This window comes from Schistosoma haematobium, chromosome 1, assembly GCF_000699445.3.
Source record: "Schistosoma haematobium chromosome 1, whole genome shotgun sequence".
Lineage (NCBI taxonomy): Eukaryota > Metazoa > Platyhelminthes > Trematoda > Strigeidida > Schistosomatidae > Schistosoma > Schistosoma haematobium.
Genome location: NC_067196.1, coordinates 4,592,630 through 4,617,946, shown reverse-complemented (window position 1 = coordinate 4,617,946; position 25,317 = coordinate 4,592,630). Strand labels below are relative to the sequence as shown.

At 36.6% G+C, this 25,317-nt stretch overlaps 1 protein-coding gene across 2 annotated transcripts in view; it reads left to right on the top strand.

The window, feature by feature from the left end:
• The window catches only part of MS3_00006867 (uncharacterized protein), a 47,643-nt gene that overhangs the window by 5,243 nt on the left and 17,083 nt on the right, over positions 1-25,317 (top strand). Inside the window, exons 2-4 of one of the 2 annotated variants that reach the window (XM_051215111.1) lie at positions 95-408; positions 5,574-5,658; positions 7,838-7,884. In XM_051215111.1, the coding sequence (XP_051072963.1) occupies positions 102-408; positions 5,574-5,617 (351 nt within the window). In that variant the 5' untranslated portion in view covers positions 95-101 and the 3' untranslated portion in view covers positions 5,618-5,658; positions 7,838-7,884. Of the gene's footprint in view, positions 1-94; positions 409-5,573; positions 5,659-7,837; positions 7,885-25,317 lie in introns of those variants that run through there. The other variant, XM_051215112.1, reaches the window with a different exon arrangement.

Genomic DNA, 25,317 nt, shown 5'->3' with positions numbered 1-25,317 from the left:
TAAATTATTACTGTCGTATGGTAGTTGCTTTTGCTACCGGTGAATAATGAATCCTTTTAAAAATTGCGAACTTTTGTGTAAATTTTTGTTTAAGATTGGTCATGTCAGTTGAGTTACCTGAAGCTAAAGCTGATACTCTCCAAGAAGTCTTCTCAGACAAGTTCCAGTATATCAATCTAGATCATTATAATATTTATCATTTCGAGGAAATTTTGATTGATGGTCGACGATATCAATTCCGATTATCTTCAAAAGGTGATTTAATGACAGTGGTCACTCATATAGCTGGAAGAGCTGTTCTTTTGGTATCTGTATGGACAAATATGGATTATGAGAAACGTTTACGTGAAATCCATCAGCACATTTTAGAAATGGAACGTACTGGGACTATTCCTATCGATTTTCGAGGTATTATTGATTTTAATTTTTCACATTACAAAATATATGGAGTCGATTATTTTTAATGAATTCGTTTCCAATCGTTCCTGGTATTCTCATTATTAAATGTTAAACATTATTTACATTTATCAGGTAGTCAAGCTATTGTTTCTGTCACCTGATGTATCGTCTCTCAGTTTACTATTTATTGAATTTACCGAGTCTCATGCGTCAACTCTCACACTCTTTTCACTACCGATTTGAATCGTGAATAAAAGTAAACCCAACACTTGTATGTTCCAATCTGACTCATTTGAAAACATGTTCTGAATTAGAATTCTCATTTTCCACAAACGGTATTTGAAAATCGTTCATATGAATTGGAATTAGTGTATAAATAATGTAATTGTTCTTTAATTTACACAACATACCTACTTAATAACCGAACTAAGGTCACGAAAATTTGGGTTATGCTAATCGTATACCGTTCAGAATACTCTCCATTTGTGACAGTATACTTATCCCATATTCGTCTAAATTGTTGAAAACATCTCTGGAGCAACTTAAAAGCCATACATTTCTGTTACATCGTCTTTCACACTTTATTGTTCGTATCATACTATTGTTGCTCTCACATAACCATTTTGAATTTCGTGGATCAAAAGAAATCACACGGAACTCAGTCTAGATAGTAATAAAGATTATCTGACGTGATGAATTGAATCAATTATTGGACAGCAACTCACGAACAATCACTTACGAATGTGCAGGTGCATTGTTGTAATTGAATAGTCAGTCAGTAACAACGTAGAACTTCGTACGTACGTACATCAGTTCGAGTTGTCATACCATATTAGCACACAGATACAATTGTCTATTCAAATCCCGTAGTGGTAGAGGTAATAAGAGTATAAGCAGTAATCGGGAAGAATTCAGAAGATTAGAATTTGGGAGAACACAGAGAGTGAATGCACCTGTGCCATTGCAAACGATTTTGATTCATGTAATCCAGGCTCTCTAACCATCGATTGCTATCATCTCGCGGTCCCCAACCAGGTAGTCTACACCTACCAACATGACTCAGTTCACTTGTCAGTGACTTCATGGACTTGTGCCATGTTTTGGTTTGGCCGCCCCTAGCTTCCTTCCAACTTACTCCTATACCACTGAACATAGCACGTCGAGGCAGTCGGTCGTTGGGCATACGTAACACATGTCCCAGCCATCTCAACTGATGAAGTTTCACTACTTCATCAATTGATTTGCCATCCTTACCTAGTACCCGTTTCCTAACAACTGTGTTACTTACTCGATGGTCCCAGGATATACGAGCAATGTTTCGAAGACACCTATGATCGAATACTAGTAACCTACGAATATCCTCTACTCTTACCGGCCATGTTTCACTGCCATAAAGTAGGACGGAACGAACTGCTGCGCAGTAAACACGTCTTTTGGTTGGTTGACGGATATCTCGCCTACGCCATAAATGACACAGGTTGACGAAAGCTAGTCGAGCCTTCTGTATCCGTGCTGAGATTTCGTCACACACCAAACCACAAGGGCTGATGAGACTTCCAAGATAAGTGAGGCGATCGACACACTCAACTACTTCACTCCCTATCACTAGTTCGGGTGTCGATGTAACCCAATCCTGAAGCAACATTTTGCATTTCGAGGGAGAGAATCGCATCCCGAACATGCTTGCATTGTTGCTTAGAGTGGTCAGAAGACTGCATTTTGTCAGCGTCTTCACCAAATAAAACTATGTCATCAGCATATTCTAAGTCAACAAGTGAACATCCCGGTAGAAGTTCAACCCCTGTAAATTTAGATGAGGAGAGTGTTATTTCTAAAAGTACGTCGATCACAAAGTTGAACAAGAATGGAGAGAGTGGACAGCCCTGACGAACAACACTTGAGGTCATCAATTCTGATGACAGTTCGCCATAAGCTCTCACTCTACCAGTTGTGTTCGAGTAGAGAGCCTTTACAAGGTTAATGTACTTCTTTGGTACTCCTTTCAGTGACAAACACTGCCATAAAACCTCATGATCAACAGAGTCGAATGCTGCCTTAGGGTCGAGAAATACTACCATTGTGGGGCGTCTGAATGTGTGTCTGTGTTCTAGAACTTGACGTAGTGTGAATATCTGATCTATACAACCACGTCCAGGTCGAAAACCAGCCTGATTTTCTCTAGTCTGTTCTTCACGAGCTTCGGTTAGGCGTCGAAGTATTATTGAGGCTAATATTTTAGACACTATATTAGTCAAACTGATTCCTCTGTGATTGTAACAAGAGGACTTTTGTCCTTTCTTATAGACTGGCACAATCAGTGATCGAGACCAGCCAGATGGGATTACGTTCAGTTCCCAAATTCTACCTAAGACCTCGGTTAATCTCATTGCTAATACTGGACCACCATCCTTAAAAATCTCAGGAGCAAACCTGAGACGCATGATAGTGGTACATGTGGGGGTCGCCATGTTAAAAGATGTTTTTCTGTATGCTTAAAGTTAGTGTTTGCAAGGAACAGGCGGTTATATGAGCATAGCTGCAACAGACGGTCGCCATTATCTGTTCTTTGAGCTACGACACCATAAGATCCACCTAGGTGTCTTTCCCTATCGCTTAGTTTACCTACTTGAGCATTAAAGTCACCGGCCACTATTACTACATCCGAGCGCTTAGCTTTTCGGAGAAGGTCCGAAAGCTTTCTGTAAAACTCATCTTTTACATCATCTGGGCTGTAGTCAGTGGGAGAATAGGCAGAGACGACGAATAGGCAACGACGAGTGTCCCTATCTTTCCGGATTCTTACTGTTCCGTTCAGTCGGACAGCGCACAAACGACTGTCTACTGGGATCCACTCTAAGAGAGCTAGTTCTGCCCTAGGGCTCAATGCTATACCTACGCCGGCGAGGCCACGGGGAGCAGAATCAGGGCTTCCAGATACACGAAGCGTAAATCGAGTCGGTTCTTTATTTTGGCATGGTGAGGTCAAATGAATGACGATACTTGGATCCTGTATGCGCGTTTCGGAGACGCAGCACACATCGATGGCGCGAGATTCTAAAGTTTTAGCTAAGGAAGCCTGCTGTCCTATTTGGCAAAGTGTTCGTACGTTAAAAGCTCCTACGTGTAGTTTAGAGCGTGGTTTCAGGAGACCAGGAATGGCGTTCCACGTACTCAAATCGTTTGCCCTAGCGGTGCGAGGTGATAAAGAGACGTGAGGAGGGTTAGTCATGGAGATAAGAGAGGTATTATGGGGTGTAGGAAGGATTTGAATGTGACCAACTTGGTCTCGTGTGCTGTTACGGGTATGAGGGCTGATGTCACTTCCCGGCTGCCCACACCGTGGAAGGGTATTACCTGAGGAACCTGAAAAGGAAATTGGATTAGTGTTGGTCTTAACGACCTGGGAGCGTGACCGCAGAGCCCAAGGAACAACTGCTTGAGGCCGGTCGCGCACGGCCTTTCTGTGGAAGGTTTTTGACATGTTAGCTCCGTTCTTCAAAGGGCCTTACCGCCGGAGACGGAAATCCGTGAGGTAAGGTGAGGTGTGCATTTTTAGGGTCGACCTTTTCTAACCCCACCCCTCCTTGTGGGAAGGCAGCATCGCTGTCATGCTGGTTGTCCGAGGGAAACACCTCACTGCTGTCACACCTCTCTACGGTCAGCAGTACGACTTCGCCCTCAGACCTTGAGTTGCTGCTTTTAGTCTTACCGTTCACCAATCGACCTGCCTGGCATGGTAGAACCTACAGGAACATATGTTCCAGCCAATATAGCTCGGTTGGGTCATCACGATAGGCAAGCCCGACCACCTCGTCAAGGTAGCAGCTTCGGTCGGGAATTGAATAGTCATCTATCAGCATCGCACAAATCCTATCTAACTTGAAGATGTTGAGAATTTTTACATAAGGACAACATTTTCGGACGAGTGTGTTTGCAGATATCGAAATAAATTTTATAATAGTTTCACTTTATTTAGTATTGTACGTACTTCGCATATTATGTTCGATGGATTTAAGTAACCATATGTCTGATTCAACCATTACTCCACTGAGCTGTCATATAATAGGAAATGATTACTAACCATGTGTTTTAATGAAATCTATCTCAGTAACCAATTACAAGTTGGTATATTCAACTTAAAGCCATACTTTTATGTAAGGTCTAATGATACCTGCTATTTGAGTGTCTAAATTAGAGCTGGATCAGCTTTTAAACCAATCACTTCAATAATAATTAAAATATACTGTTATTAGTCGTTTACCGACTGTAAACAGAAAAACATTGATAAAGATATTTTTTTGTAAATAAATTGGTCGTTTTGACACAAATTATTATTTTGATATTTTATCTAATAAGACATACACGAACGGAAAAATGATCGATTTTCGAAAATTAGTGTATATTTTCATTACCCCCCAAATACTCTGGTACGGGCGAAAGTGTGGAGAGTCAGCTCTCCCTCTCGAAATACTCCCACATGGCCACTTGCATACAAGTACTGTCAGGGAAGTCCTACTCACTGCCTTCTCGTGGTGAGGGTGTTGTTTACGAAATTGAGAAGACAAAAATCTACTGACCAGAGCTTTAACCGGGTTGTTGGACACAGAGAGTCCACCTAGGGGAGTTGGAAAACCCTGACTCAAAACCAATGGTGCACATAGACTCCAGGACCCTAAGGAAACAAATAGCGTATGAACCAATCGTTGGTCACCGGTTACCATGGGACTGCATCTCCTGACGTTGCTCCACTGCCTTATGGGTCATAGTTTAGGTCGAAGGCTCTGGGTGTGGCTGCCTAAGGAAACCACCTGCTTCGGTTTGTCACCTGAGCAGTATCTCAGCTCTCACACGAATCGAATGATTTATGTGGAGCATACCTATTTGGTGCCTCCTTGTACCAATATTTATGTGTTTAAATTAATAATAAATCATTAGATATCATTATTTGTCAACTAACCTAGTTCACAACCTAATTCACAATGGAAAATCATAAATGGATCTGAAATATAAGTATATACGCTACACATTTCAATGTGAACGAATTCAAAGCACACGTTTGTAAGGAAGGGATACAAAAAATGACACAGGTTTAGTAAATAATATAATTAGTGAGTACCGTATTTTTTGATCACATATACAAATAGCAGTTTGATTAAATTCACCTTTCGTTATAGACCCAGGAAAATTGAAAGGTCTTCGTGAGAAAATATTCAGATAGATCTAGTCAACCAAACCTATTGATCCGTTACATTTGATGAGGTAATTTTTATGATTCTGTTAACTAGTAGACTGATCAACAACTAGATGAACACAAAAATTTTCACTTAAAAATAATCTGAGACTTAATTTTTTATTGTATTCCGATTCAAATTAATAGTGTAGCTTATTAATACCTTTGAAAAAGTATATGTCCGAGTTTTTTGAATACGTAATGTAGATTACTTCATAGGTATTTTTCTTCTCAAATGTCAGATAGTTCATTCTTAACATGTTTCAAGAATTACATAGTTGTGATGTAAGTAGGTCATTTAAAATCACATAAAGTATCATAAGTTGGTTAGTTCAATCTCTTGTTATTGTATAATAGGTTGGATTCGCTGTGACTAATTTATTGTTTAAATTAATTGAACATATTCATTCGAATACTTGGTGGATTATCAAAATATATACTACTTAATTTATGGTTGTGTATACGTATACATTTGAGTAAAATATATGAAGGTGAAGAAAACATAACTTTCTCCTATATTATTTTTGTCTCTAGTTTTATAAATTAAGAAGGTACGTATTATTTAAATTCACTTGGTATTATTTATTTGAATCTTCCCATCACTGTTTAGGATTGCAATTTGCATATGTGCATACTGTGCGTATTGCCTCGATATTGCCTTAATTCACAAGTATTATAAGCAAAGATGGCGTTTGGAGCGAACGGTACTGTATTCGAGTCCCCGAGTGAACATCAACTCTGGGATGCAAGTACATCCAGCTGACGAGTCCCAGATAAGACGAAACGTGCGTCCTGGATTCCACTGCTAGCCACTATCCATCTTTGCTTATAATGTACGCATTATTAGTTGTTTCAATACTTTTTAGTATGGATATGGTACACTTTTCTCTTCATTATGAGCATTCAGATTGCATATGTAGTTTACTTATAGGGTGTATAGTGTAATGTGACACCATATATCCCAACTCAATATCCATAATTTGACGTAAGATATATGATGCTATCTTTTCACAATAGGATAGTATGCTGTGTTGAAAAAATCACAGTATGTAGTTTAAGTTTGAAATTTTCTTAAGTTTTTCAACTTTTCAAAGTTGTTGATAAATCCCAATCTCATGATGATGCATTTATCTCACTGTTCATCTTGGTAAAAAAAATTTCCCATGAAATCAATGTTGATATACGTCGAAAATTTCGTCCTGGTCAGTTAAATAATCGGTTAATATTTTAAACGTGATTTCCTATGGACAACAAAATAGATTCAGCTGGAAAAAAAGTGGATTGATTTCAAAACGTTCACATGTTCCAGGTGTTACAGTTTCCTGCATTAACGGTTGTCATTGCCTCATATAGAACAGGTCGCTTGTATCTAAAAAAATAAGTAGATTTCCGGTAACTGGTCAAGTGTTGGTTTCACTGTTGTCTATCAGTATCTAGATATTGACAGATGTATCATCAATAATAACACTATCACTGAAACTTTAAGATTTGTAAGTTGTTCTGTAAATAGGGTCAAGTGTTTGTGTTATGATCATGGACATTCAATTCACATAAACACGCTTCCCATACACTTACCCAACAAGCTATGCAAGTGAGGAGACTGAAATGACTAGGATGATTTACTCGACAAAAACTGAATAAACTTGTTCGAAAGCTATTGGTATTAATGCATGTGTCCTTCTAACTCAGATAAGAATATCCAGGGTAAGACTTTGACTAGAAGCACAATCACTGTCCCTTAATAGCGTGTCTCGCTTATGACTTCTCACGTACCTCTTAGCTTTGAGACATAAGGAAGTAATATGTCTAGACCCACTCACCCAGCCTGATAGCGCGCTGTCAAGGATTCTTAGATAAATAGTTGAAACTTTCACCCAACTCTCACATGCTTACATAAAATCGTCAGGTGATATTATTATTCTTAAACAAATTTACTCGTGAACTAATTCATTTTTCTGAAATAGTTTATTCTTTCGACTAGCAACCGCTAGTTCTCAAGTTTGAATCTCACTCCATTTACCTTTGTACAACTAAACTGTAACTCCACCATTTACATATATTTGTATACTTACCAAGTGGATTATAAAGAAATATTTTATTTCATCAGTGAGTAGCGATTCGCATTACCTGTGTTTGTACGTCATATATATCTCATGAAAATGCAATCGGACGGTTATCTTATATTCATATTTGTTTACCTCCTTTTAGGTATGCTTGGTCGAGGAGGTGGAGGAAATGAACAAACAGTATCATGATTCTTAACTTGTCTCTCTCTCTCCCTCTCTCTATATATATATTCAATGTACTTAAACTGTGTCGTGCACTTTTTTTCTTTTAAATTATATTTCCTTGTCTTGTACATATGTATATTTCGAGAAATACGATCTTTCGTTATAAAAATGTTATTTTTCTTTTATACCTTATGTAATATGATTGCATAGTTACTTATTTTTAGTGAGATTGTCTCAGATTAATTTCCTTTATCTTGCCCCATATCGTACGTTGTGGCATTTCTTCATACATACACACAAATAGTTTTTCATCCTGTCTATTCGAGATATCCGTCTATCAATTAAGGGACGAGTATACTGCACAGCAGTTCTTTCTGTTCTACTTCACGGCTGCAAAACGTGGCCATTAAGAGCAGAAGATACGCGTAAACTACTAATATTTGATCACAGATGTCTTAGAAATATTGCTCGCATCTGCTGGGATCACCGGGCAAGTAATATTGAGGTTGGACTCAGGTTATTAGAGAATGATGGTAAATCAGTTGACGAGGTTGTGAATCTTCATCGACCGAGATGGTTGGGTCACGTGTTGTGCATGCTTGCCTGAACACCGATTACCACGACGCGCAATGCTGATTAGTGTTGGCGATTGTTGGAAGAATGTTAGGGGTGGCCGAACCACAACGTGGTATCAATCAAAGAAGTCACTAACTTGTGGTGTGAGCCATGTGGACGGTAGATGCAGACTACTTTGTTGGAGTCCGTGTGACTATCATAACCAATGGTTGGAGACTGTGTGTGTGTGTGTGACATGGCTGAGAATCGATTACAATGGTGTCGGTGTATACACTCTCTGTCTTCCCTTAAACTATGAGATTAAAATTGCTTCATATCTTTCTCTTCTAAATTACCATCATTGAATTGATTACTTCTATGAATCTGGTGTTCATCTTGTTGTGCTAATGAGTGGGGCGTGGCAACTTGAACCGATGCATATATGTTCCTGGTCCTATGTTATAGCTGACTACTGAATATTGAACGAAAACCAGAAGGATCACGATGTCGATTATTTGACTGAATACTCAGCAAACGAATAATATCAAATTGAAGTATGAGTCAACTAATTTGAATAAAATGTATAGAATTTTCAAAACAATCGACACATTAATCTGTAGATACGGTTTAGTTTTGATATAAAGGGGATCTTATTCAATAAAATGACTAAAGCATTTCAAAGAGCATCAGCTGTCTTGTAGTTTGTTTTAATTCTGTTTTGTTTTGGTTTTTTGGAGTTCTTAGGAATAACTTTTCGATGATAGCGAAAGTATCGTCAACATATTTGGGCCAAATTCCTCGTGTAATATCATAGGCAAAATATTTGACATGAACAGGTAAGCTACAATCAAGGACAAAACTATTGTAATTACAATAGTAGTCATGAACATAAAAAATTATGACACAACCTTTAAGCATCTATTCGCAGGACTCAATGATAAATGCCTAGGCTTTATCAGTGGTTTACCATGGATTGATACCTTAGTTCTACCATACCGCCATAGTACAACTGAAGAACCTCAAAGAATCTCAAAATAACTTGGAATTATAGCATACTACAAAACAACTGATACTTTTTGAGATGCTTTGTTTCGTATAAAGGATATGATTCTTTTTATGACACGTAACTGTGGCTACAGATTCGAGTATGTTGATTATGTTGCTTTCTATGTTGGAGTTTCATCTGGTGAAATCTTAACTGATGTTAAAGAACATCAAAGCTGCACAAATAAATCATCTGATAATCCTGTAGAACCTAAAAGGTTCCAAATTAGATCAGCAATAAAAGTGGAGGGCATCTTCAATAACCATCAAATCGATACTAAAAATATCAAGATAATACAAAAAAGCTTTCGCAACTACAAAGAAAGGCGAATAGCTAAACCTTTCCTTATATTGCTAAATCCTACTCCCATTAATAGAATTAAAGCCATTACTATCCATTTGACTTGAATCATCTATCCGAGTTATGTCTGATGCTATTCACATCACACCATTATCATACCAATCCAAGCCTACCATTTCACATTACAAATGTCAAATTTTCCACTCATTAACGCACACACAAACATGTCTCATTTAAGCTACTTTGACTGGAATGGCATGGTATTGACTGGGTCAGACCTGTTTTTTTTATTGATTTTACCAAGTACTTTTGCCTTGTGCTGTCTAAACGTGTATTAATTTGGTTTCATAGGAAGCGGCTTACACTGAGTCACGAAACGTCAGGAAATTTAGTTTTTATGCCTAGTGGTATGTTACAAATATGATATTTTTACTATTTTCAACCAGTAGGTTCCAGACTCGAGCCTACTTACTTCAGTAGTATCACAACCTTATACGGAAAAAGTGACTGGAAGTCAAATTATTCTCATTGACTAGCGGCAAATTGTGAATCGAAGATTTACCCTTAGCTAGTATCTTATTGAGCCAAAAATCCCTAAAGTCTTAGGTGGCTTTAACTGAAGCTGTGCAATTCTAGTACTAAGTTTACGTAACTAAAGTTATGGCTGAAACTTATTAAATGCTAAAAAGCCTATCGGGTATAGTAATGACACAATAACTACTACCCTATACATTTTAAAGAGCATATAACTCACTAGAATAACATCCAAGGAAACCTCACTATGGATATAGATTCGTTCATAAAATAGTAAAATGCCTTTTTGTGTGTGATCCTTAAAGTGATTAACACATCCATCAGAGTTTAGCAAATTAAGTCTTATTCATAATGAAATCGTTGACTAACAAAAGGTCCGATACATTTTTTCGCTTTGGCTTTTAGTACTCTCGACTTTTACCAAAATACCTCTTTAATTTTAGGGTTAATTTAGCTGAAACTTGAATCTGATAATACGACAGATTCAAACAAGTTTTCATTGGGTCATCCAATTTTTGACCTACCTCCTATTTCCTTTATCCTGATATTCTCTCAAGAAACCCAAACCCCTTTCATCTACCAATATTCAAAAAGACAATATTCATACCATTAAGGGTACAACTCACGACAAGACAGAATTTACAGACTATTTTATAGCATATTACTAAACCATTGCAGTTTTCGTGTGGGTTATTATTCTGGGTTTTGTATTTAATGGTTTTGTAGTGAACGAGAACACAAGTGGGGATCATTGGATGTATTTAAACACAAAATTACAGAATTTCTTAATAAAATCCGAGAACCATATAGTAAATACTTAATTTGCAAAATGTCGATCAATTGTCTCAAACCTGACTGTCCCTTTTGCAAATATCAGACAGCCGTCTCAGACTTGTTAGGTGGGAATCTTACGGATCCAGGATCATCAAAGCACCCTTCAAAACAAAGAAGGAAGGAATTACAATGAATATTACTCAATGTTATGCATCCACCACTAATAGCAATGATGACGATAATGATCAGTTCTACGAGAGGTTGCAAGCGATCACAGAGAAGTGCCCAGGAAAAAACCTGACCACCCTGATGGGAGATCTTAACTTCAAAGTCTGAATGGACAACAACAGAAATGAAGATATCATGGAACGATAAAGACTGGTTGAGAGGAACGAAAATGGGAAGAGATTTGCAAACCTATGTGCATTCAACTAATTTGTTATAGGCGGCACAATGTTCCCACACAAACGCATATACAAAGCTACATGGGTATCACCGGACCGCACCACGGAGAAACAGATAGATCATATTTGTATTAATAAAGAATTCACAAGGTCAACGGGAGACGTGAAAACCAGGAGAGAAGTTGACATAGCTTTAGGTCACCATCACCAGGTGGTGACCAAGATGAAACTGAAGCAAAGAAATACTGAACAGTTGTGGAAACAGCAGTACAGAGGTTCAATACAGCCTTCCTACGAGATACTTACAAACTCAACGAATTCAAGATAACTGTCAACAACAGGTTCCAAGCCTTACAGGATCTTAAAGGAAAAGAAACTGCTGTGGAGGACAAGTAGAGAGGGGTCAAAGAGAAATCATAATAAAGAACGAATCTTCATCGAAACACTAGACAAGATTCTAGAAAGGAAGGAGATGAATACAGCAATTAAGGACAATAGAACAAGAACAGAGAAAGTCAAGGCACAAGCTGAATACACAGAAGCAAACAAACAAGTGAAAAGGAGCATTAGAGCTGACAAACAGAAATACGTGAAAGATCTAACGACAGTGGAAATAGCTAAAAGAGAAGGAAATATGAGACAACTATATGACACGACGAAGAAACTGGCAGGGAAATTTAGTAAACTAGAGAGACCGATAAAGAAGGCAAGCCAATCAGCAAAGTTCAAGGACAGGGGGACAGGTGGATGGAGAGAAGCATCATCAAGGAGTATGGAGGATCGGATGCAAACGTCAAGACGAGGATTGGCAAAGCAAGGGCAGCATCCCTATAGTCAAAGAACTATTGGAACCCAAAACAACTGTCAATCAATATCGAAGTTTATTTATTTATTTATTTATTTAAACACATAAATATTGGTACAAGGAGGCACCAAATAGGTATGCTCCACATAAATCATTCGATTCGTGTGAGAGCTGAGATACTGCTCAGGTGACAAACCGAAGCAGGTGGTTTCCTTAGGCAGCCACACCCAGAGCCTTCGACCTAAACTATGACCCATAAGGCAGTGGAGCAACGTCAGGAGATGCAGTCCCATGGTAACCGGTGACCAACGATTGGTTCATACGCTATTTGTTTCCTTAGGGTCCTGGAGTCTATGTGCACCATTGGTTTTGAGTCAGGGTTTTCCAACTCCCCTAGGTGGACTCTCTGTGTCCAACAACCCGGTTAAAGCTCTGGTCAGTAGATTTTTGTCTTCCCAATTTCGTAAACAACACCCTCACCACGAGAAGGCAGTGAGTAGGACTTCCCTGACAGTACTTGTATGCAAGTGGCCATGTGGGAGTATTTCGAGAGGGAGAGCTGACTCTCCACACTTTCGCCCGTACCAGAGTATTTGGGGGGTAATGAAAATATACACTAATTTTCGAAAATCGATCATTTTTCCGTTCGTGTATGTCTTATTAGATAAAATATCAAAATAATAATTTGTGTCAAAACGACCAATTTATTTACAAAAAAATATCTTTATCAATGTTTTTCTGTTTACAGTCGGTAAACGACTAATAACAGTATATTTTAATTATTATTGAAGTGATTGGTTTAAAAGCTGATCCAGCTCTAATTTAGACACTCAAATAGCAGGTATCATTAGACCTTACATAAAAGTATGGCTTTAAGTTGAATATACCAACTTGTAATTGGTTACTGAGATAGATTTCATTAAAACACATGGTTAGTAATCATTTCCTATTATATGACAGCTCAGTGGAGTAATGGTTGAATCAGACATATGGTTACTTAAATCCATCGAACATAATATGCGAAGTACGTACAATACTAAATAAAGTGAAACTATTATAAAATTTATTTCGATATCTGCAAACACACTCGTCCGAAAATGTTGTCCTCATGTAAAAATTCTCAACACCTTCAAGTTAGATAGGATTTGTGCGATGCTGATAGATGACTACTCAATTACAACAATGCACCTGCACATTCGTAAGTGATTGTTCGTGAGTTGCTGTCCAATAATTGATTCAATTCATCACGTCAGATAATCTTTATTACTAGCTAGACTGAGTTCCGTGTGATTTCTTTTGATCCACGAAATTCAAAATGGTCATGTGAGAGCAACAATGGTATGATATGGACAATAAAGTGTGAAAGACGATGTAACAGAAATGTATGGCTTTTAACACCGATTACCACTCGCGCAATGCTGATTAGTGTTGGCGATTGTTGGAAGAATGTTAGGGGTGGCCAAACTACAACGTGGTATCATTCCAAGAAGTCACTAACTTGTGGTGTGAGCCATGTGGACGGTAGATGCAGACTACTTTGTTGGAGTCCGTGTGACTATCATAACCAATGGTTGGAGACTGTGTGTGTGTGTGTGACATGGCTGAGAATCGATTACAATGGTGTCGGTGTATACACTCTCTGTCTTCCCTTAAACTATGAGATTAAAATTGCTTCATATCTTTCTCTTCTAAATTACCATCATTGAATTGATTACTTCTATGAATCTGGTGTTCATCTTGTTGTGCTAATGAGTGGGGCGTGGCAACTTGGACCGATGCATATATGTTCCTGGTCCTATGTTATAGCTGACCACTGAATATTGAACGAAAACCAGAAGGATCACGATGTCGATTATTTGACTGAATACCCAGCAAATGAATAATATCAAATTGAAATATGAGTCAACTAATTTGATTAAAATGTTCAGAATTATACTTTAAATCTTTTCGGTTTGATCTATTTATATGATGATTCACTTAATTCAATGTGTATTCATATCTATTACAGGTAGGTAAATTTATACCAAGTAGTTGGTTGTTAACTTATGCAAATCTTAATCAGCATTAATTACGACTAATAATAATGAGACAGTTACGTGTATATGGTAAAGGAATGTTAATATATCGTTCATATTATTGGACTGATGTTTACAATAAAGCTATAGCGGTAAGTCAGTTGAATATATTTATTTGAATCGAATAGAGAAGTTTCAGATTTTGTTTGAAGATACCTTGATATCTTTAATTGATGAATCTGACAATTTCTTGATGAAGTCAAGTTGGCGAGACTATAATTTATGGATGAACCCATCAGATTTAGGAGAACATGTCTTAGATTTGGGCGCGAAATTCATTCACCCATTCAGTTAAATAGAGTTTTGGCATTATAGCTGATGTCAGTTCGTAATGAAAAACCTTAAATGTAATTCCTAACCCTAGCCATCAACTGTAAATCATCATCCTTATTCTTCAGACTGCTTTATAACTCTTATTTAACCCTGGTAAGTAGGTAGACGCTCTCAAGGTCACTTTAGCATCTCTCAAAGGTCGTCCATAAATTATAGTCTCACCTTCAAGTTTTATACATTTATTTAAGTACATAATTATTTGTACAGATCGCCACAAAAACAAATATGAACTACACAAATAAGAACATAAAACTGTTAAGTCAAGCACTGATATGTTTTCTATCGAAAGGCCCAATACTGTCTTCGTATCTGGTTCCCATAATCCAAACTACTTCTACACACCAATTAAAAGAATGAAGAGAAGGCGCGAACTGTAAGTAAAAGCTGTAATCCATGATTATTTCATATGCAGAAAAATGGGGATGTTTCTAGACTTACACTCGACTGGAACTTCTAGAAATTTCAGAAGCTATACTAAATATAGTAACAGTATAGATAAATCTTCAATTATAACCGTGGCACGTCATTCTTTATTTCTCTGGTCGCATAACACATTTCTTGGCGCTTCTGGGCCTTTAATTAAAGACCTTTTAGGAGATCCGAACAACCACACAGTTCACATTAAACGGACTATGATTGTTCTCTGTACGTTTAGCATCAAGTTTTGGGGTTATAACTATAAATACGATATGATATGATTTTAAAATCACATTATGAAAAAAAGTTTCGGAAACTGTTATGCTATAATCCATTTGTTTATTGTTTGTTTGAATTTTCCTATTGATGTTTAGGACTGCAACCGATCAGTCTCTTATTGGCATATGCACATCTTGTGAGGATTGCCTTAAATCTCAAGCATTTTAAGAAAAGATGGATGTTGGCTAGCAATGAAATCCAGGACGCACCCTACTTCGTTTCATCTGAGATTCATCATTTCGATGTACCTGCATCCCAGAGCTGATGTCCATTCCAGGCTATCTGAAATCAATAGCTAAGTGGATAACGTGATGGGATATGGCTTGTGAAGCCAACGGTACTGGGTTCGAGTTCAGGAGTGAACATCATTTGTTGGATGCAGGTAAATTCAGCTAACGAGTCCTAAATTGGACAAAGTGACGCTCATCCTGAATTCCACCGCTGGTCACCACCTATGTTTGCTGGTAACCGTTACGTTAGTTTCTGATAATAGAATTCGTTAATCTTAATTTACATCAATACTCAATGAATTGAAGTCATAGCGTCAGTGTAATAACTCGGTATTAATCACAAAGTTAGAAGATTTTTTGGGATATTTTAGTTATTCGATATTACATGCGAAACATGCAGTAAATGATCAGATATTCACCAATACATTAATAATTCTGAATGATAATAACAATAGTTATTATTATTAGAAGGGTTTTTTTTCGTCGTGGATGCGCACTGCTTAGGAGTCCCATACTAGGAAGAAACGGTCGCCCGGTGCTTCCAGGTTTTCCATGGTGGTCTAGCTTCAATTGACTCATGACCTCAATTATTAAACTTACTATAATATCCACAAAAACCTCTTCTGATATGAATGAACATATGCTCAATACTGACTGGCTTCAAGAGGTATACCCTGGAGTTCTAGTGAGAAGTAGTGACTAGTTGAGTTCAACTGGGTCTGTTATGAGATATTAACCCACTGAAGACAATGGTGAATGTGCCGCTCAATCTGCTGTGATTTCTACTAGGCTTCCATGCTTAGGTTAATTGGCTGAAGAGTTACAGACACTGAGTTATCAATGCGAATGTTTACCGACAGATAATGGCACGAAAATTGATACTTCTATTGAACTTGTACATTATTTACTTGGGATTTATGCCTGAAATCGAACACATTATGTGAGTGAAAACTCTTCCAAAATGAGGAGTATATATAATGTACCACGTTAAATTCAGCGGTACTTGAAATTAATAGGAGCTGTACAGACTCGAACTCTGACTCCATTAGCTCCAGCCTCCATGAACTAGTTTAATGAACCTTAGGAATTGTATCCACGGCTATGGTAGACGTCTTCACGAACTGGAGTTCAGTATTCATCTATATTGTAAGGATAAATACTGAATAATAGCAATTCGACGAAACTCCAGAAAGAAAAAGCTTTATAAAATTATTTAATTTATTCCCTTCTCTATGGATTATTTCGATTTCCTATGGCTACTTTCCGACTACATCTACGACTATTGATCAAAAAATTTCGATAAATCACTTGATTAAGCAAAGTTCCCGAATGTCAGTTCGACATATTTTAAATTCAGTTTCTTTTCTTATTTATACTACTTAGGTGCTAAATACTACATAGATCCTAAAACTGGTTATACAGTTTTTACTGAAATTGAACATTTAACTCGTGGTTATTGTTATCATTCAAAATGCCGCCATGTAAGTAATCATACTTATCAATGAATATGAACATTATGTTAATTAAATTTTATTTTATTAAAGTGATTTGTCATTAGTCAAGGATTGAAGATGGAAGTATTCAGCTACTGAAAATAGAAGAGATTATTTCATGTTGTAAAATTCACTCCACTTTAATTCCATTTACTAACTGTTTTGTACTTATGTCAATAAAATGTTGATCTAGTCTAATTGAATTCTTAATAGGAAGGCCAGATACTTGAATGACTATATATATCCTGTGATTAAGTGTGGTGATCAAGTATCGTGAACATTTTAATTCTTATCCTATTACAACATGAGGGGACAATTAAAAGTCGTTGTATCTAAGTTTATAGGGCTCTTTTGTGCAGTATATTCAATGATATTCAGGGCTGAATATTGATCAGTCTTTATTAATAATAATGCTTAACATGAAGTATGCTGCCTAAACAGTTAGGAATGAGAAGGTTACATCAAGATCATGGCGCGTGTATCAATCTAGCTTGACGTTCACCTAGAATTAACAAAGAATAATTTTGACGGTTAGTCATGTAGTGATGGATTTAAATAAAGAGAACATTGTCAGGTATTTACAAAAATGTAGAACTCTCATTTATGATTATGGAAATGTGTGTGAGGAAAAATTAATAGGTTGGTATTCCGTTCTAACTTCTGTTGGATACGAAAGTTCATAAGAATGGGATTTTCGTTTGGGCAGTCTAAGTCAATTATAAGTCAAATAGTGTTGCCAGTAATGTATTAAATATCTGGAATACAAATAATCTCTGCTGCAGCAATGACTAACCTGTCAGATATATCTTTAGTATAGTGATGTGAATACTGCTAAGAAGCTTGTTCACACTTATAGATCATATATTTTAATACCCATAGTCAGTCAATCAGCTACAACGTAGGACCAGGAACATATATGCATCGGTCCAAGTTGCCACGCCCCACTCATTAGCACAACAAGATGAACACCAGATTCATAGAAGTAATCAATTCAATGATGGTAATTTAGAAGAGAAAGATATGAAGCAATTTTAATCTCATAGTTTAAGGGAAGACAGAGAGTGTATACACCGACACCATTGTAATCGATTCTCAGCCATGTCACACACACACACAGTCTCCAACCATTGGTTATGATAGTCACACGGACTCCAACAAAGTAGTCTGCATCTACCGTCCACATGGCTCACACCACAAGTTAGTGACTTCTTGGACTGATGGCACGTTTTTGGTTTGCCCGCCCCTACCTAACTCTAGACTGTTTACTTAATACGCCGACCGCCTTATGAGCCTTAGCATTTGTCTAAATTTTGATTTCCTTTTCAGCCACCCAGTATTTTTCCCATTCCTCAAATATAATTCAGATGCATATATACGTGTTTTAAAATCAATACTGGTAATGTATATCATATAATTGTATATAAAGGGTTTTTAATCTACTTCCTTGAAAACTTCACAGACGATATAGTTTCAGTTAAAGTTGGAGCTGGTTTCCATTCATCTAATTCACGTAATTCTTTACGTATTAATGTTAAATCTTGATTGAATTCCTGCTCAGTTGATTGTACTCTTCACAGTCCAAAAAAGAGAATTCAAAAATAAAGAAATATTCATATGAGAATTAATTCATTATAATCATACTTTTATATACACTCAGTTACATGGTTGTAAATGGTACATGAAACGTCATACTATTCTACATAAAAATAAAGGAATCGATGAACATGAACTGTTGTGTATGCTACTTATGCTGGTAGATATAAGTAGTATGTAACATTAATCGGATGTGGAATGCCTAGAAGCAGAAAATATGCGAATGATGTATTCAATGTGGGATTTTCATAAGTCTACTATATGATTTTGCATTCAAAAGTGTGGTTGTTTTTCCCCAACTGAGCTCTCATTCACTACACTACTGGTTTTCTTAAATTACCAGTGTCATATAATTAAAAGACCGGAGTCAGATAAGGCTGATTACTCTCCCCTCCCTATTTCTTCTGCTGGTTGACTGGACTATGAAGACTTCGACATCTGAGACGAAACACGGAATACAATGGACGGCTCAGAAACAATTAGACGATTTGGACTTCGCAGATGACCTAGCTCTCCTATCTCATACGCACGAACAAATGCAGATGAAGACAACTAGTGTAGAAACAGCCTCTGCATCAGTAGACCTCAACATATACAAAAGAAAAAGCAAGATCCTCAAATACAAAACGGAAAACACCAATGCAATCACACTTGATGGCGAAACTCTGAATGATGTGGAATATTGCACGTATCTGAGAAGCATCATCGATGAACGTGGATGATCTGATACAGACATGAAGGTGATGATTGGCAAAGCAAGCGCAACATTCCCACTATTGAAGAACATGTGGAACTCAAAACAACTGTCAATCAATATCAAAGTGACAATCTTCAGCACGAAATTCATGACAGTTCAACTTGGAGAACTACCACAACCATCATCAAATTGGTACAAGTATTTAGAAACAATAGTCCACAGAAGATACTCAATGTCCATTGATCGGATACTATTAGGTACAGCCTACTGTGGGTGAGAATAAAACCAACTTCTGGCTGAAGAGGAAATGAAGAAAAGACTTTGAATGTGGATAGGACATACATTACGGAAATCATCAGACTGCATCACGAGGCAAGCGCTAACTTAGAGTTGTGGAGGGAAATGGAGGAGAGGAAGACCAAAGAACACGCTGTGTCGGGAATGGGAAGCAGACATGGAAAGAATGAATAGTAACTGGAAACAACTGAAAAGGATTGTCCAGGACAGAGTTGGATGGAGAATTCTGGTGAGCGGCCTATGCTCCTCCACAACGGGTAACAGGCGTAAGTAAGTCATATAATTAAACTAACGTTATTTCTAAACGTTAGAAATAAATAAGTACAAAAGTAGGGTACATTCAAGTGCACCAACTTACATTGGACTAACTGGAAATCTTGGAACTTCGATTTGTTTTGGAATGTGTGTCATTAAACTGAAAGGAAAATAGAAACACTTAAGATGTATATATAAACAGTTAATTGTTTTAAACATTAGATTTCTGGAGATTGTTTCAATTTGTCTTAATCATGAACTGATTTTGGTTAGATAATCATAGTAAACAAGGAATCATTGGAAAGATGTTTCCTTCCGTTATAGGACTCCACAGAGTTACCTATATATATATATATATATATATATATATATTATGCTAGTTAAAAACTAAATGAAAACATATACAGTCATAATAATCAGTAAGTTAATGTAAGCTACTGTTGGTAGCCATAATGCTTAGGTCATTCTATGAAAATTTGTTTCTTTATTCTCTATTAGGTTACAACTAATTGGAGTATGTCCTAACTTATTAGATCATTTGATTTTGTTCATATTATATATGACTTTGGCCATCAGTCTTTCTTTTTAGTCCTATTGAAGTCAGTATTGTGTCCTGTGTTCAGTCAATGCGATGCTATGAATGATCTATTCTTCAGTTTTTTAAGGTCTTCTGTTTATTTATTTGAACACATAAATATTGGTACAAAGGGGCACCGAATACATATGAACCACATAAATCATTAGATTTGTGTATGGCCTGGGATACTGCAAGGGTGCGCAAACCGAAGCAGGTGGTTTTCTTAGGGTACCACACCCAGAGCCTTGGACCTAAAGGTCTAATCCATAAGGCAGTGGAGCAACGTAACGAGATACAATCTCATGGTAACCGGTGATCAACAATTGGTTCATACACCATTTGTTCCTTCAGGAGACTGGAGTCAGCCCGTGTGCACCACTGGTTTGGGATCAGGGTTTCCCAACTCACATAGGTGGATCCTCCATATCCACCAACCCAGTTAAAGCTCCGGTCATTCGCCATTCGTCCTCTCAATTTTGTAAACAACAGTAATGCCACGAGAAGGCAGTGAGTAGGACTTCCCTGTCAGTGGTTGTATGCATGTGGCCATGTGAGAGCATTTGGAATGATAGAGCTGACTGTTCTCACGCTCGGCCATTCCAGGGTATTTGGGGGCTCGATCTCCTGAGGATTTGATAATAACTTTTAGTTATCTTTCCTATATTTCACTATCTCGATAATTTCCCTTTAAATGTTCACATTCATATTCAGTACACTGAATTTCGTAGACGGTATTTTGTTATTCATCTTTTGACAGAATTATAAACAGTAGTTTCCGACCTAGATTAATATTATTTGGAGTACCATTTAAAACCAGGGAGTGTATGAATGATGTTTTTTTTATAGTATAGAAGTGTTTTTTGCAGTGTAAGGTTACAACTCACGACTATCAAGTATGCAGAGTTCTCTTAACTTTTAAACCACTTAGTTAGAACCCTATGGTCTCCATCATTTCCTGATACAACACGATATTCATTCATTGTCATAAGATTTCATTGAATAACTTACCCAAATTGAACTTTTGGAACAGATGAATTAATTTTATAAAAATTTGGTGAATATTCTACAGAACCATAACTTTTATCTCCTGGTTTCATTGAATTAAATATACCATTATGTTGGTCTATAATATCCCCTAAGTATTCATTGAAATTTAAAGAAAAAACAAAACAAGTAGCAATACATGTCTGAATGCAATGGGTAATATTCCAAATAGCAATTCAACTTCATTACTCGTTTTCTAAACATTATTCCCAAACTTAATCAGTACTACTTAATGTGATAAGCAACTCAGATGATGTTTAGTAAGGATTTTGTAAATAAATAACATTTTTGTTAGTGGTTAACAGTTGAATTTAAGACATACAATTCATCTTAATTAAGCAGCTGTTAGCAAGATGTATATGTATTTACAACGAAACCTGGATTCAGTATTTATCGATTCAAATAAGAGGAAGTTATCCATCAGTTATTTACTCAACAAGTACAAATATCAACAAGGTCTCATCATGTGGCTAGCAGTGGAGCCTAGAATGTGCGTTTCATCCTATTTGAGACTTGTCAACTGGATGTACCTGCATGTGATTCCACTGCTAGCCACTATCCATCTTTGCTTAAAAAGCTTGTGAATTTAGGCAATATGGAGATAGTCCGCACAGGATGCACATATGCCAAGATGAGACTGATCAATTTCAGTCCTAAATAACAATGGGAAAATACAATTAAAAGAACACTAAGTGAATATATATGTATAACCCGATGGTGTTTATGTTCTATGAAATCTATATGATTGAAATTCATGGGATGCATTCTGTGAATAAACGCTCGATCCCGACATCTTAATCATCGCAATACTTCATTAACTGGCTGTACTATTGTGACAGAACACAGTTCATACTAAATGAGCAATTATATTCGCAACAAAAAATAACCTAACTATCTATAAAAAAGATTTTGTGAAGGTTTGAAATTGTTAATCATTTTGAGAGATAAAATTCTGCGTAATCTAAATATATTCTCTAGAAGAAATATTATATCTAACAAGGTATTTTCTTATAAGGACCCATACAAAACCGTGTATATCAACATAGGCTTGTATCAACAACAGTGACTTCTACACGAGCGAGGATCGAAAGGGTAGTGTAATATTGTAATTCAGATGTGAATGTCATTTGTAATTACAAATTTTAATAAAACAGTATAGTGTGTAAGTTTGGGAATTCAAATTGTCCGCTTATTTTGCATAAATAGTTTAGTGTTATTCTTTTACAATGATCTTATACGACCAGTTTTATGTGGGCCACTATTAATTTGTAATTCTTTTGTGTGTTTTTACTGGGTTTCTGAAACAAACTACTTAATAAGCAAAGGTGGATAGTGGCTAGCAGTGGAATCCAGGATGCACGTTTCGTTCTATTTGGGACCCGTCAACTGTGTGTACCTGCATCTCAGGTTTTATGTTTACTTGGGGACTAGAACCCAGTACCATTCGATTTAAACGCCATCACGTAATCCACTTAGCTACTGAGTCCTGATAGTCACTTGTGTGTGCAATGGGGTGAAGTTTAAATTCACTTGGTATCATTTTACTTGAATCTTCACATTGACGTTTAGAATTGTAATTGATCAGTGAATTAAGGCAATATCGAGGCAATACACAGAGTTTGCGCATATGCTAATAAGAGACTGACGATCAATTGCAGTCCTAAACATCAATGGGACTATTCAAGTAATACAATACCAAGTAAATTTAAACTACTCTATTTTTTAGTCAAATAATGTATTTCGAAATGTAAACTCATAGTATGAAAAGGATTTTAGGAAAATGTGATTTATTTGCGCTATACATTTCAAACAATCTAGTTAAATCATTTTAATTATATGAAGGTTCAATTAAACAATGCTCACTGCTGAGGAGTCCCACAATAGGACGAAACGGCAGTTGAAATGCAATACTTGTAAATAAACGAGAAATGAAACGCTAATATCGTGTGAAAAGAATAAGAAATTATCACCTTAACAAATATATGTAACCAACCAGATAGTTCGAAATGTATGACACAAATAAGTCACTTTTTTTTCAGATCATTTCCATCTTCGTATTATTCTTTTGAAATATAATAAAAGGGACTTATTGCTTTAAAGGTTGTTTTTACTTGAGGGAAACACGTTTAGTGTTACTCATGATAATAAAATAACCTTTATTCAAGTGACATAACACTACTAAAACGCACTCATTAGAAATACAAATATAGATATAAAATCAAAACTTACTTTGCCTTTTATGCGTGAATCCATCATGTAAACTATATTCTGATGTACAATAAACACTACGTTGATGTATTCCATTGAATAAACATTTCTTTCCAGTAGTATATCCATCCGTATAGATTGACCATTCTGGACTCATTCCATGACATTTTAATTCTGTAAATTATAATTTGATTCATAGATTGATTACCTGGATATGTTCTTAAATGACTTGAATGTTCTGGCCAAATATTTTCATCTTTCCTATTTTCATCTTTATATGCTTCAATATAACGCAATTTTGATGACCAATCTAATCCATAACTATAGTTGGTATTATGTATATCATGATTGATTTAAACAATAATGGATCATACTCTGAATAAATTGGATTTAATGCTAAATTATGTGGCCGCCAATTTAAATCATCTTTTATACAATAACCATGTGGAATAATTCGTTTATATGGGAAAAATTTTATTTCTTCTGTACTACATTTATTTGTATTGAGATAGTGTCGTCTCCCAGGAACTAAATAAATTATCAGTATAGGGTTGTGGAGATTATTAAGTTATTGATCGAGATCATGAATCGATTGATGTTAGACTACTATTGAAAACCTGAAAGCACTGGACAGCTGTTTCGTCCTATTTTGGGACTCCTCAACCGTGCTCATCCACGATCCCGTTTGCGGGATTGGAACCCAGGGCCTCCAGTGTCGCGGATTGGTTGAGGTTAAACATTAACATCGTTGGGTGCCAGCCAGCTCAGTGGTCTAGAGGTTAGGCGTTCGCGCGCGAAACTGATAGGTCCTAGGTTTGAATCTCGCGAGGCGGCGGGATCGTGGATGCGCACTGTTAAGGAGTCCCACAATTGGACGAATCGGCCATCCAGTACTTTCAGGTTCTCCATGGTGGTCTAACATCAATTGATTGATGATCTCAATCAAGAACTAAATAAATTACTATTATTATTAAAATGAGATTATTTACATGATGGCATAAATAGAATATGATGGTACTCTAAATTATTAGTTAAATATTTGAAATATTAAAACAACATATAATTTAGGTCATATCCAATAGCAACATAACCAGAAAGCTTAACCATTTAAACAAAGAAAAGTAAATAAATGAATAATTTGATACAACCAGATCACTTGAAAAATCTATGTAATGCAGGAATAATAAGATTTGCAGAAGAAATGGAATTCATCAATCTATTTCACGGTTTCTCATCAGCTGCATAAGACCTAAAACTATGGTTAATAACAAATTTTTAACATACCTTAGCTTGTGAAGTTTGGATAAAAATTCGAAACACAACCGAAATCATAATACTAAGAGGAATAGGGATACAAACTGTTTATGAATAAACATACTTAAGATCGATATGTATTTATATTTCTTACTTACGCCTTTTACCTCTCATAGAGGAATATAAGTCGCCAATAGCTCTTCTATGGTTATTGTCAGTTCGAAGCCAGAGTGAAGAATGAGTGTTAAAATCGGGTTAGCAGCCCCATCCCGTAGCAAACAACCTTCT